Source organism: Ascaphus truei, chromosome 3 (assembly GCF_040206685.1).
Source record: "Ascaphus truei isolate aAscTru1 chromosome 3, aAscTru1.hap1, whole genome shotgun sequence".
NCBI classification, from domain to species: domain Eukaryota; kingdom Metazoa; phylum Chordata; class Amphibia; order Anura; family Ascaphidae; genus Ascaphus; species Ascaphus truei.
Genome location: NC_134485.1, coordinates 413148336 through 413163483, shown reverse-complemented (window position 1 = coordinate 413163483; position 15148 = coordinate 413148336). Strand labels below are relative to the sequence as shown.

General features: G+C 42.7%; 1 protein-coding gene across 1 annotated transcript in view; it reads right to left on the bottom strand.

Annotated features, from left to right (window-relative positions):
- LOC142490796 (uncharacterized) overlaps window positions 1–13721 on the bottom strand; it is a 42295-nt gene extending 28574 nt beyond the window's left edge. The window contains exons 1-3 of the mRNA XM_075593218.1: window positions 13712–13721; window positions 1847–1924; window positions 753–1483 (exon numbers count right to left, since the gene is read on the bottom strand). Of these exons, the coding sequence (XP_075449333.1) occupies window positions 753–1483; window positions 1847–1924; window positions 13712–13721 (819 nt within the window). The remainder of the gene's footprint in view (window positions 1–752; window positions 1484–1846; window positions 1925–13711) is intronic.
- Window positions 13722–15148: the final 1427 nt, after the last annotated feature.

Genomic DNA, 15148 nt, shown 5'->3' with positions numbered 1-15148 from the left:
AAGCAAGGCAAAGGTAAGTAATAATTTACACATAATCCTGCTGTACACGTACAAGAAAGATGTTTGCACTTACTTAGGTGTTTTAATAATTGCATGTGACTAATATGCATATGCAATTCTTACATCAATTAACACACCCAAATGCAATGTTTTGCTGCAAAGTCAATGGCAGCTTCTCTAAACTTAGCAACTGGCTCCTGGTGGACCATTACTGAACAGACGATTACAACATAAATATTTTTAACACAATTAATTATGAGTGTTAACATTTCCAAAACTTCACGTGTACAAGAACATAGTTGAAAGTTTGGAAACAACACAGTCTTCAGCATACATACAATAGTAATTAGATAATCTGAAGTCAACAAAACAAGGCCAAAGACATATTTTCTGAATTATAACATTTATTTTTTTTGTTCCTTTTGCGAGCGAGTAACAGGCCTGCTTGTTGTCTCTTGAATTTTCCTTTTTCTTTTGCCACCAACTTTAGGCACAACAGAGCCACTTTGAGTGGCCTCTGGCACTTCACGGGCAGGGCTTGTGGCCAGTGACTGTTCACCTACGGGGCTTGTGGCCAGTGACTCACCTACAGGGCTTGTGGCCAGTGACTCACCTACAGGGCTTTTGGGCAGCGATTCACCTACAGGGCTTTTGGGCAGCGATTCACCTACAGGGCTTTTGGGCAGCGATTCACCTACAGGGCTTTTGGGCAGCGATTCACCTACAGGGCTTTTGGGCAGCGACTCACCTACAGGGCTTTTGGGCAGCGATTCACCTACAGGGCTTTTGGGCAGCGACTCACCTACAGGGCTTTTGGGTAGTGACTGTTCACGGACAGGGCTTGTGCCCAGTGACACATGTGAGCAAGTTGGTAGACACTGCACAAGTGATGGTTGGTCTGTTTCATGTGTGTCTTGTTTTGTTTTTGTCGCCTCCTTTGTAGGTGTCTGCTGCTGAATTTGTACAGATGGCAGCGGTAGGATGTCATCAGGAACCTGCACAGCAATGTCTGCTACTTGACCGGTAACATTTGGGCCTGGTGAATGAATATCAGATGAATGTGGTGAAAACTGACCTGCATGAACAGATCCTGGCTGGGAGGTGTTGAATTGTGGTACATTAGTCATTCTCCAGTAATTAGCTTGTGTTTGCTGAACAACTAATGCTTCGAATGAGGTGTTGATTTTTTGCAACTGTTTAGGCACTTCAATGAAGACTCTGTGGAGATGTGCCAATTGTGATACTGTTTCTTCCTGCAGTCCAATCATCCTTTCCAGCACTGTCATCATGTCTGAATGGCGACGATTTTCTGCGTCCACTATTTTTCCCTCTGAAGCTACAATTGCATCGTATGTGGAAGTTGATGGACGATTTGGCGGTACAACAGTTTCTATTGGCACCTCTTCATGGTCACATGATTGTATTTCAGTCTCTTCTGTGGCGTCATCCTCATCATACTCATCATCCTCATCACCATGATGTTCTAAAAAGAAATGTACACATTATTAAATGGCATGTTAATGTATGCTGTGTTACTATGTAATTGTACTGTGTCCTAAGTAACACCTAACATGTTAGCATACGTTTTATAACCTCATTAAAAACTACCTTGACTTACGAATAATGTTTGGACTCAGTATGAAATATGAATGAATGAAAAGTTGCTCTAAACTCAGAAGTCCTACATGATAATTAACATCACTAACACAATACATGTTGCCTTACACTTAATTTTCACTGACACTAAGTAATCCTATTTAAAGAAGATGTGCAAAACAAATAATGCACATGACAACATAACATATAGAAGAGCACATATTATATGGCCAGCAAATGATACACTCACCTTCTAGTAGTGTTGAGCTGGCTGACCCAGGTGAAGACACTTGTTCCATCTCAGGTGACACATGTCCTCCAGGGGCAACTATATATAACAATAACATAAGTTTTACATTTACATGTGTAAATATTGAACAAACACTTATTGTATGTTCTGTATTTATGATTAACTAACAACATCAGTTCCTTAACCGAAAATGTGTGTGAAAGTGAACATAAATAGTTGTAATAACACTGTACATGCCTGTGTACTTAGAATTTTTGAGTTCCCTAACATACAACATACTATGTTTCTGCAGTAATGCGTGAGGATAAATAGATTAAATGAGTACATAAAAATCATATGTTGTGTAGTGATATCAGTATCATAATGTACATAACTATCATGAGATGACCATTCACAATGGTTATCATGAAGGTGGTCATATTGCAAAAAGTGTTGTTTTTGGTAGAGGATATGTGTGGTACATTAATCGAAGATGTGGCACACCTGAATGTGGCTGTGACTCAACAAGACAACACATGCAGTGTGTGATAATGTGTCTTTCATAGTAGTTCAACTATAGATATGAGTGAACTAATGTGTGACGTACGCTTTGATAAGTAATGAGTTGTTGGGGCATTTAGTAGCTAGAGTTAAGCTTTCAAATGAGTGTGATTAACTTCAGTTGTGCTATTCAGGTTGTAAGAAAGGTATTCCCTTCCCCAAAAAGCCTAATCAGCCACACCTTTCAATGACTTGAAACAGGTGCAAATGGTGTGAACTAAGTTGACCGTGAAATGAGGCTGTAATTAGTGTGTGTGCTGAACCCCACCCCCTCTGTTGAAGTGTATGCTGTGATGAGATATTAATTGCAGCTGCTTTAACACAATGGTAGATGAGCTAAGTAGTCATCTGCAGTGTTTAAGTTATGAAAACAATGACATAACATATGATACGTGTGCCTCATTATGCTGTCTGTATATGACATAAAGCAAAAATGGACCTTTTCATAAGCAACTATAGATGTGTTAGTGCCAGTGATGTTTGTAGGCCGTTACATGCAATTTCTTTGATGCATGCTTAAAATAGGCAGTAATGTCATGTTTGTCGGAGTAAAATCAATAAAATACACAATAATATGATACATATTTCTGTTCTGTACCTGTAGCTACTAATAATTTCTCATGAACATGTGTTACACATGTGTACTACCCTGTTGTTCCCCATCTTCGCCCACCATCAATTGCTTCCACTGCAGCTATGCATTTTGGGAATTCACATGTAAATGAGCACGCAATGGCACGTGCTATATTAGTTACTGCTTTTAGTAGGACTACTACATATATGTATATTTTGAGATATATATATACAGAATCAGACATATACATATATAGATGCAGGTATGCTTATATTGTGAAGACAGTATAAAAAGCAGTGTAAATATGCAAAATAACTGTAAGCAACGACACGCCTAGTACAGTAATATTTATCACCTGCTGGAAATTGTGACGGATAAATTCCAATGTCACGGTCACCAGCCAAGCCTTCCACGACGACGGTAAGTAATTTTGGCCGAAGCAGCTCCTCCAATGGAGTCAATATGAGACGTTGTGGTGTGGGCCCACCTCCAGTGCCAGTAGCATGCACGCGTTGGTCTTGTATTTTCTTTTTCAATTTGGACCTAATATCATCAAATCTTTTCCGACAATGATACTTGTCCCTGACACTATTCCCACAGGCATTGACACCAATGACTATTGTGTCCCACATTTCTTTTTTGCTTGCTGCACTTGTCCGCCCTTGAAAAACATATAAAAGATATGAGGTAAATTAATAATAATATAAGCACCAGTTTCCTACACTGCTAGCTGTTCCAAGAGATAGCAAACATGCTGTTTTATGTGTAATATGTGAAGCACATGAGCATTCACTACTAAACCTATACATGTAAGCAAGGTTGCATTCATATTGTATGCAGTTCTGGCAAATTGACCGCCTGTGTTTATTTGTCCTTGTAAGGCATGATAAAAAGCTGTGTTTCCACACTAATGAACATAGAAAGATATTGTGTACCCATATTTGCATATGAACAAAACTCAGATGACCTAGGATCACATGTATTTGAATAATAAATGTAAAGTTACACTTACCTACTAAATGTCCATAGAGACTGTCATAGTGCTCCAGAATGCCAGTGACAAGAGCCCTATTTTCCTGGTCATTGAAGCGAGGATTACGTGGCTTCTCCACACGTTTTTTCCGAGCAGGTTTAGGGTCAGAGCTTGGCTGGTGCTGACTGGACTCTCCTTCTTCCAATGGAAGAGCCTCCAAAAGCTGGCCACCAGCAAGCACGCCACCACCAGACACCCCATCAGCAACTGCGCCACCAGCAGCACTCCCAGCACTCCCACTCCTAGCACCAGCACTCACACTCCTAGCACCAGCACTCACACTCCTAGCACCAGCACTCACACTCCTAGCACCAGCACTCCCAGCACCAGCACTCCCACTCACAGCAACAGCACTCCCACTCCCAGCACCAGCACTCCCACTCACAGCAACAGCACTCCCACTCCCAACAACAGCACTCCCACTCCCAGCAACACCACTCGCAGCACCAGCACTCCCACTCCCAACAACAGCACTCCCACTCCCAGCACCAGCACTCCCACTCCCAGCAACACCACTCGGTGCACCAGCAACATCACTCCCCTGAACAGAACGTTCACTCCGACGCGTACTCGCACGAGTAGCACTCCCACTCCCACCAGCATCACTCTTCCCACGCTTTGCGGGCATACTTCCAGCACTCACAAAAAACAGACAAGAAATGTACAGGCAATCACACGACCCACTTCCACATATAAAACAAGACAAAGATGTAAACAAAACAACAAAGGACAAAGCTCACCCAATACACAACAAGTCTCTCAGTCAATATGCAAATCTTCAATCGTCCAGCTCTGTGCGTCTCTCTCTCTCTCTCACTCCCAACAACACAGAGAATGATTAGCAGTACACGTTGCCTTTAAATATGGCGCGCAATCAAAAACATGCTTGTTTCGCCTGATTCAGCAAGATTTGTGATTGTGCAACCTAACAGCACCCCGCCACGCACGCCGATACACCTGTGTGTGATCGGCTCATCATCGTGAGAGTGGGCGGATTTGTTTTCTGGTTGATTTTGAATGTATTCGGCACTTACTGCATACGGAGAGGGAAAAACGCCAATAACATGACTAATCGATAAGCTTGCCGATTTCACATAATCGTCGCTTACTGCATGAGGCCCTAAATGTCATATGTTTTCCCCAGAGAGGACATTGGTTTAGGAATGTGAGATTCACATGTTTTATCCAAAATACTCTCCTGGTGAGATCTCATTTTCATAATCTTTGCTCAGACTTAAACACAATTCTTTCCCATTGAACATAACCTAACCCAGCTGTGCGCAAAATGGGGGGCATGCCCCCCATGGGGCGCCAGATTTTCAGGGGGGGGGGCGTGGCAGTTATAGAGGTCCCGCGCTCTCCCCCGAGGCATTTAAATTAAATGCTGGGGGACTGTGCATGCCTCTATAAGAGACTTCCCTTCCAGCAACGCGTCATCCTGGTAACACGGCGTCAAATGACGTCACATGACCTCACGCATCATTTGATGCCGGTGTAGAGCAGGTGGGGCGCGAGGTGCCAAGAAGAGCAGGCAGGGGTGGGCACGGTGAAAAGTTTGCGCACCCCTGACCTAACAGAATAAAACACCTCCAATTAAATGACATTTAAACTCCTTTTCAATAAAATGTACTTTTATAGATGTACTCATAACTTTCCTTACCTAACACTTACACACACGTGAGTCACATCAATACATTGAGGCACTTATGGCGGACGCAATGAGACTACATATGAACATCGTAATCCTAAAATTAAGACAAATCAGTATGTGTCTCTTAGTACCTGCTAGACCTGGCATGTGTGTAATCATGTGCGGCTCAGTGCCACGGATACACACGTCATTTTTAGCATGTTCAGCAGAGGACGTCACAACCATCAATTACAGTATGTGGTGTGTAACCCGGGCGCTTTCTCTAACCGTTGTTTAATATTAGATATGTATATCCTACTTGAATAAGAAAGGTAAATACAACCTTATCGGTGTTCTCTTGAAATGTCCTCGTGTGACTCAAAATACCCCACTAGGGTCTATCCCAAACCCTTAATAGATATGGAAGACAAGAAAAGATGGGGGAGCACAGTGTGAGGTAGATATGCTTTCTTTCGCTGACGGTCAATGCGGTGCTTAGACCTTCATTAATCCCTCAGGGAAAGATCAAAAACTCCTTGGATGGGGAGCTTACGTATATGTGTGTGATCACAGAAATTCAATAGATAAATAAATAAATAAATAAAAAACTTACACGGCCTTGTGTAAGTTGTATCACATCAAGGTTTCTTTTGCGTTCGGTCGAGTCTTGCTTCTGGGTGGTAGTGCTTCTTTCTTTCTGGTGCTTTTTCTTTCTTTGCTTCTCACTCCGACCTTGATGTTTCTCGTTAGATGGGTGGATGCTTCACAATCGTTCGCCTCTCATGTAAGTGTGAGTATAGACAGAAAACAAGGCAATTAGGCACATGCATAAACAGATCAGCTGCGATACAGGGGAAGGGGATGGAGCAATATAATACTGCACGTAAGGGTAATAATGGATAATATTCCACTCACACGGCCTAATGTGAGTGATCTCCCATAACAGTGTTTTGTGAACACCCGTATGGATAACAGTTCTTCAGGTAGATAAACACACAATCACTGACCAGAGGTCAAATGTTTAAACCGGGTAGAGGGGGAATAGAGGTATATATCAAAATACTCACACGGGCGCGTGTGAGTGGAATATTATATTATATTATATTTTTACTTCTCTAGATGTTCTTTAATTTCTTTTTGCAGTGCTGTCCAGAAGATTTTTTTCATCTACCTGTGACTTAAGGCAGCGGTGCGCAAAGTGGGGGGCGCGACCCCCAGGGGGGGCAGGAGATTGTGCTGGGGGGGCGCGGGCAGTTGCAGAGGCCCCGCGCTCTTCCCCCAGGCATTTAAATTAAATGCCAGGGGATCGCGTGAGGCCCCTGCAACTATTTACTTACCGGGATTCAGCTGTCTGTGTTGCGTCGCCATGGCAACGCGGCGTCAATAGACGCCGCGGCACCATGTGACCTGACTTCACACGCACATGCAGCGTCATCTGACGCGGCTGAAGGAAGGCATGGGGGCGCGAGAGCCGGGGCAGAGAGACAGGGGGGCGCAGCACAAAAAGTTTGCGCTCCCCTGACTTAAGGTACTGCAAAAAATAATAGTACTTACATTATATTAAGTATGTCCTGTTGAATCTTTGATTTATTGTCAACAGATCTTTCAGATACTGTCCATTCTACATGTGACGTTTCACTATGTCCTGGAACTAGATTCCATATTCCTTTGTCTTTCCTTTAGTTATGGGATCCATTTCTCCCTTGTTTTATTGCCTGTCAGTTTCCCCTGTCCCAGCAGCAACGCTGCATGTAAAATGCAACATTATTGCTACATGTTGTAGTTCCCTCAGACATTCTGTGAGTTGCCATAGCAGCCCCAGCCTTTCTCTCCAGAACGGGCTAGTCTGCCCCCCCCTTCTGTTTGTTTTAAGATAGTCTGTCCCAAGGCTATTCCCTTTACCTACACTGCTCCTCACTTCCTTTTACCCTGGACTCTGAGTGAGTAACTGCCTGCTATATACCCCAGCAAGGCCTTTTTGTTTTACACTGTCTCACCATTGATACACTGCACATCAGACAGAGAAGCACTCTCTATCTACATTACATCACCAAGCACCTATCTCCCTGTAATTTCCCTCAATAAAATCAAGAAAGAGAAAAGGACTTGTTTGTGCTTTGGAAGAGGTGAGACATGAGTTAAGCTACATGGAGTCATTCATACACCATTCGTGACCCTGGCTTCAGGATACACTATATTTTCTGTGTTGTATGATACTATCCGTGGAAGCTATCTGTAACCACGTGACTTAAGTTATCAGCCTCTCTTAACAAAATGTGTTTCTAATAAGTGGTGCACCAATAAATAATAACAGCAATATACTTTAAAAAAAAGCTATACAACTATATTGTTATATATCTGTTACTAGGTGTGAAGCCAGGAGCTAGGCTATGTGGTAACTATATCGTATAAGTAGAGGCAATTAAAAACATATATTAAACATATGTGATGTTTGACGAGTGATTTGGTTTTGATCTATAATCATAAAATGATAGGATTCAGTGGACACACTATAATAAACTATACATTACTGTCATGGAACAGAAATACCCCTGTCTGCCTTTTCTGTTTCAGCCCCCCTTCCCTTGGCAGTTCCCCCTGCTAGCTGCACTAGGATGTCACTTTCCTCGCAGTTCTCTCTCAGTGCAGATGGAATGGATACATTATGTATCTCTTTTTCCTTCCAGTCTGCCATACCCCTAGTTGCTCTGGCAACTTCTCCAGTCCTCCTAGTTTTGGGCTTTCCCATTTTCCCCCCTGTCTTTTGCTGACAGTTAGTGCAGTCTCACTGAACCTTTAGTGTGACCCTTGCCCCTCACTTCCTTTTCCACCATTACCTCTGGATGAGTGAGCACTGCTGTATACTCCTGTATGGTAGGATTATCTTCTCACCTGCTCTTAACTACCAAGGCACCCACAGAGAGACACTATTCATACATCAACATCTCTTCACAAGTGACTGTATTTTATGCTACTTTCGCCAAATAAAGTAAAGAAAAGAAAAAGAACTTGTTGTGCTTGGAAAAGAGGGCCGAGTTGACACTATCTGGGCTAAATCATCTTACACATGACCCCTTGCTTCCAGAATAATTACATTTAAGTGTGGGTATTAGGTCTCTTCACAAGACTCATGTCTAGTTCTGACCTTGATATGCCACAGTATATGTATACAAATTAAAGATGTAACTGCCTTATACACCTTGCAATGATGCATCTTGCTAAAAACACAGTATAATTTTGTTTAACAAGAAAATATCCTGTTGATAAAATATCTATGGCAGCATTGGCAAAGTATGTGTCTACATTGTTGCTAGGTTGTAACTTTTAACCAATACTACAGTACAATCGTTACATAGAGTGAGTTATGTTTACAATCAGGTTGTTTCAGTGTTTGTAATTGTTGGCTGTTTTAAGTTCTCTGTTAAGTTACTTTTCAGTTAATGCTATAAGAGCTTTTCACATTTGAAACAAGTAGTTATTTAGTTATGCAAATTTACAGTCTTAAGGTTCTGTTTGTGTTTATGTATAGATAGTTTATTTAGGGTTTTGATTTTTAGCTTTAACACACACAACTATCCATCTGTTTTTTCCCTTCTGTTTCCCTTTTTTCCCCCATGTAGTTTTATCTTTTTGTACAGCATCTAAATAGTTACATTCACATACAGAGCCAATGATGGTTGATTAAAATCACAAAATGATGCTTGATTTGGGGATTATATAAAGATGTGCACCTCACAGGTGCTTCATCACTTATCCTGTGTATAAGGGAATGGGTTCACGTCTCATTTTGATCTTGATAAAGATCCAAGTTATGGATCGAAACGTTGATTTTGTCTAAATAAATATTTAAATAAATCTTTTTCTACTTTTGAAATAAGACCTTTGGAGTCCGGCTCTTTTCTCCTGTAAAGGGAGAGTTCATGGACAAGATCCCAATTGGTCAAATATTTTGGGGAGGGTGATTAGGCCGCCCGGGGGTTGGGAGGACAGGTTAACCCCTGGGTTACCTCAGTGGTTACCTACAAAGGTGGGAAAGGGGATTATGCTTTTTTTAATATATTAACCCCATTGGTGCCTTTGGTAAACATTGGTAACCACAGGCATCAAACAGGTTAATGTTATTTCTATCATAGGCATGTGTAATTATTGATATTACAGAAGCCGGGGATAGAAATATATGATCGTGAATTTGACTGAATATCGCACCTAGTAAATTATTACTGCAATGTTGATGAATACCAACTTAAAATTGCGGTAATAACGCTCGTAATTATTGTTTGGCCGGGTGCGATATTAACTCCACTTTAACTGAGTTTGATGTATCCGGCCCATAATATATTCATTGTAAATTGACTTTACTTTCATGTCTTGATGGATATTATTATTATTGTTATTTATTTGTAAAACGCCAAACACATTCCGCAGCGCGGTACAGCAGGGGTACAGAGAGATGTATATTACATAAACAGAATGATATAGCAAATAGGGACGAACAAGCGCAAACAGACACAGAAGGTAATGAGGGTCCTGCCCCTGAGAGCTGACACGCTAGTGAGGATAAGGGGCAATGTTGGAACAAAAGGAAAAGCGGCTCCTCATTGTGGGACGGAGAATATCTCAGGGTGGGGTATGGTCTAGCCGCACAGTAGGACCCAATTGGGTTGTTAGCAGCCAACAAGAAATGTTCATCAATGTTACATAATAGATGAGGTGATAAAAGACATGCGCCCATCCAGTACCTTCTGTATCTGTTCTCATGCATCTGCCAACACATTTACTTAAAATTGCAGAGATTATGTTGTATCTGTATTTATATAGTGCCATCCATGTACCATTTACAGTGATAATTTACAAGTCATAATACTACGAAGAATATTACTAATAAAGGCATAACCCATAAAGGTGAACATTGGGAGATTGAAACATTTGCCACTTACAAACTAACCAGAGCAGGGGTGGGCAACTCCAGTCCTCAAGGGCAACCAACAGGACAGGTTTCCAGGGTATCCCTGCTTCAGCACAGGTGGCTCAACAGGGAAGCAGGGATATCCTGAAAACCTGACCTGTTGGTGGCCCTTGAGGACTGGAGTTGGCCGCCCCTAAACTAGAGTGTTGGGAGACATACAGAATAGAATAGAAGGTTATCCCCATTAGAAAACGAGAAACTAGTGTCTGACCGCCGCTACGTCACAGCGCCCCCGGAGTGCCGGACCCCTGAGAAATGATAGATCACCTGGAAGGTCACAGCCAGAAATCACTCCTTCCTCTACAGCAAAAGCCTTTCCAGATGTCTGTTTTCGTCCAGGATGGCAGCAAACTGGGCGAGAAGGCGCAGGCAAGTGAGATATCAAACCGTGCGATCGTGAACACGCCCAGATTTTTAATTGTGTGACATTTGCATTGGTAATGCCTGGGTTTCAAGAATAGGCCCAAGAAGGAGAACACCACCCCCCCCCCCCCCCCCCAACAGATCAGATTTTAGGGATAACCCAGCTTTAGCACAGGTGGTTCAATTAATGATTAAGCCACCTGTGCTGAAGCAAGGACTGATTGAGCCACTTGTGCTGAAGCAGGGATAGCCAGAATAGCTAACCTGTTGGGGGGTCATGAAGCCTGGAGTTGAGCACCCCTCGTCTAAAGGGTTAAGGTTAACAAACACCTTCTGTGCACTTTGCCATACATTAACAGTTTTATTGGCTGTTGGTCTAAGCTCATTAGTTTATACAGGGGGCTTGTAACACATTACTTTATTAGGCAGGGTTATGGACCTGTCCAGGACATGGGAATGTTGATCATAACTTTGGTCTGGTAGTGAAGGGTATACTTTGTGTCCATGTATATGCTCCTCACATCTAGTTTTATTCCATTCTGCATGGTCACTTTATGATCTGTACGACTGTGATATTTTAGGGCAAAACTGAAATAATAATAATAATGCACCTTGAACCTTTTGCATTCAATTAACGGCTGAGATATAATGAAGCACTGTTTATTTACATGAGTTAAACTGTAACTATATTTTCTATGCAGTTTGTACTTTGCTTATGAGGATACATAGGGGTATATACATGATGGTTTGCACCTGTTCTTTATCTTCTTTGGGTGAATGAAAAGAAAAAAACATATCAATAGTGTAAGAATTCCTATTCTATTCATTCCTCTCCCTCCCCCTCTAAAAATAGTGTATGTTTGAATAGAATATGATAGTTCTTTGGAGCGGAAGGTTGAAGTCCTTGTGTATAGAAAGATAGTTATAAAATGTCAGGTAGATGAAAGATCTTGTTGGATCCTTGTAGAGAAATACACTTAGAAAATAATATTCTTACTTGTGTGATATTTTGTTCATAATAAACTGGTTGAGAGCAAGGTTAATTGGGAAATGCTGAATACCTATAACAAAAACAAAAATCGATACAACTACCGGTGCTTCTGGTCCAGGGATCTCTGTGTGGTATTCCAAATCAATATAGATAAGTGGAAGAAGCAAGGCACTACGGATTTGGATATAGGTAATTTATTGCCAATAAATCAACGTTTTGGCCTCACTTGGCTTTTTTCAAGAATGAGTGGCATCATTCGATTTATTGGCAATAAATTAACTATATCCAAATCCGTAGTGCCTTGCTTCTTCCACTTATCCATGTGAGAGCTTAAGGTTAGGTTAAGGTTAGACAGAGTTGCAAGAGGAAGAATCACCAGAGAAGGAAGAAACCTCTACTAAACCATCTGGGAGAATGCACGTCATCTTGATGTAAATACCATATGTCTGTACGTTCATTTGGAGAGAGTGAGTGCTGCGATTTATGAATCTCACAAGAATAAAAGACATTTAACAAATAGAAATCAGGTACAGTATGTGAAACTGTATCATTATATGTGAACATGCCATGTAACTACAGTTGTATATAAGACAGTTACTGTATGTGGAAGGAAACGATGAATGGCTGTAAGAATGTGTATGATTGTGCTTTGTGACCAGTGCCGCAGACAGATTTCACGGGGCCCAGGAATAGAATTATGACTGGGCTCCCCCCAGTGTCGGTGGTTATGCACTCACTTCACCCCTTTCACACACCCCTCTCTCCTCTCACTCTCCCCCCCCCCCCACCATCAATTACTCCACTCTCAATGAATCCCCTCCTCCACCCCCCTGGCGCCACACACACAATCCCCCCACAAAATACATACCAAAAAATGCCACGGCCCCCCCAAAACAAAAAAGCCACCCCAAATACATCAAAAAAATTCCCACCCTCCAAATCCATGAAAAAAAATCCAAATACATACAGAAAAAACCTCCACCCCCAAATACATACAAAAAAATCTCCACCCCAAATACATACAGAAAAAACCTCCACCCCCAAATACATACAAAAAACCTCCACCCCCAAATACATACAGAAAAAACCTCCACCCCCAAATACATACAAAAAAACCTCCACCGCCAAATACATACAGAAAAAACCTCCACCCCCAAATACATACAAAAAAATCTCCACCCCAAATACATACAGAAAAAACCTCCACCCCCAAATACATACAAAAAACCTCCACCGCCAAATACATACAGAAAAAACCTCCACCCCCAAATACATACAAAAAACTCCAACCCCAAAAACATACAGAAAAATCTCCACCCACAAATACATACAAAAAACCTCCACCCCAAATATACATATTTTTAAAACACCCTACAAATACATACAAAAAAATCCCCCGCCCCCCAAATATATACAACGTTGTTGCGAATGAGAATGTTACATGGAAGTGTTTTACAGTTTTTCATGTTATACTAACCGGATTTCTTTTCAAGTTGCAATAATATGAGAGTTGAAGTGGTATTCAGTATTTACATTTTTGCTTGACTTAAAGACAATGCTTGATCACTGTGACAGACAATAGCAGGACTTTCTGGACAACTCGACCTTACTCTGCACTCCGGACGCGGTCTCCCGGTTTGAGGTCGGTGTATTCCAACATCCCACCTCAGCCTCGCGGTCGCGTCTTGTTTGTAGTGAGCATTCGTTACAGCATGCTCAGCCCCCACACACATGGACCCCGCTGAGGTGGGTAGAGTCTTGAACCTACATTCTGACATGTTCAAGAAGTTAGAGAAATATCTTGATCAGAACAGTCAGCGGATGGAGCAAATCCTAACGGACTGTGCAAACCATGACAGATCAGGCACCACATATCCCTACTGGTTCCCTCCCCTCAGCTGTTTCTGCCCTCACATCCATGCACATAAATACAGCCTCAGAACCCCGACTTCCTACGCCCAACCGCTACAGCAGCGAACCACTTGGCTATCGCGGTTCCTGAACCAATGCGATATCCAGTTTGAACTGATGCCATCTCGCTGTCTTTCCCAGCGGTCCAAGGTGGCCTATATCATTTTGTTACTCATGGATGATGCCTTGGCATGGGCTTCACCCATCTGGGAACAAAGGCCGGACCTCTCGGGCAACATAACCCGCTTCATCACGGAATTCTGCAGAGTATTCGATACACCCGGGTGCAAGGTAACAGCTGCTTTATCTTTATTCCATATGTCTCAAGGCAGCCGCCCCGTGGCCCGGTATGCGGTTGAATTTCGGACCATAGCGGATGACACCGGTTGGAACGATCAGGCATTGACGGCGGCATTGTGGCAAGGTCTCTCAGAGAATCTTAAAGATGAACTCGCTGCACAGGAATGTCCCACGAAGCTTGAGAAGCTAATCGGACTATGCATTTGAGTGGGACTAGGTTGCAGGAGAGAAGAGCGTCAAGAGCGCTCAACGCAAGCCAGGTACACAGTCTTCCCACAGCGCCTACGCAGGGTTCTACAAACCTCCACTTCCGGATCCGGAGGAACCTATGCAGCTCGCAGGCAACAAATTGTTGTTCGGAGAGAAACAGCGCAGACGTGATGCCGGACTCTGCTTCTATTGCGGTAATGCTGGGCACCAGGCACTCATCTGTCCCTACAAGTCAGGAAATGCCAAATCTCAATTGCAGACTGGGAGGACCTTACTGAGAACCATGTCTGCTTCTCCATCTCAAAGGCCAACCAAAGTTTTGATCCCCATCACCTTAACCGCCGACGCGTTCAAGGCCAATACACAGGCTTTTCTGGACTCTGCGTCAGGGGGAAATTTCATTGACCAGCGATTTGCGGAAAAGTCATCTAGTCGGCCTGGAAGCTATTGATGGACGTCACTTACAACCCGCTTTCATTTCTCTCCAAACGGTCCCCGTTCAACTACAGACCAGAGAGGACCACACGAGTCAATCCAGTTAGACGTCATCCATACACTTACTGTGGACGTCATTCTGGGATTTCCGTGGCTTCAGCGGCATAACCCTCGGATCGACTGATTGAGGCACAATCGCTTCTATGGAGCCCCTACTGCTCCCAGAATTGTGCCTTACCATCCAAAACCTTATGCGGGACCTCTGTACCTGAACAGGTAACCTCTCTTCTACCCAAGATTTATTCTGAATTCCAAGATGTCTTCAATAAGGCTCAATCTGAGGAGTTGC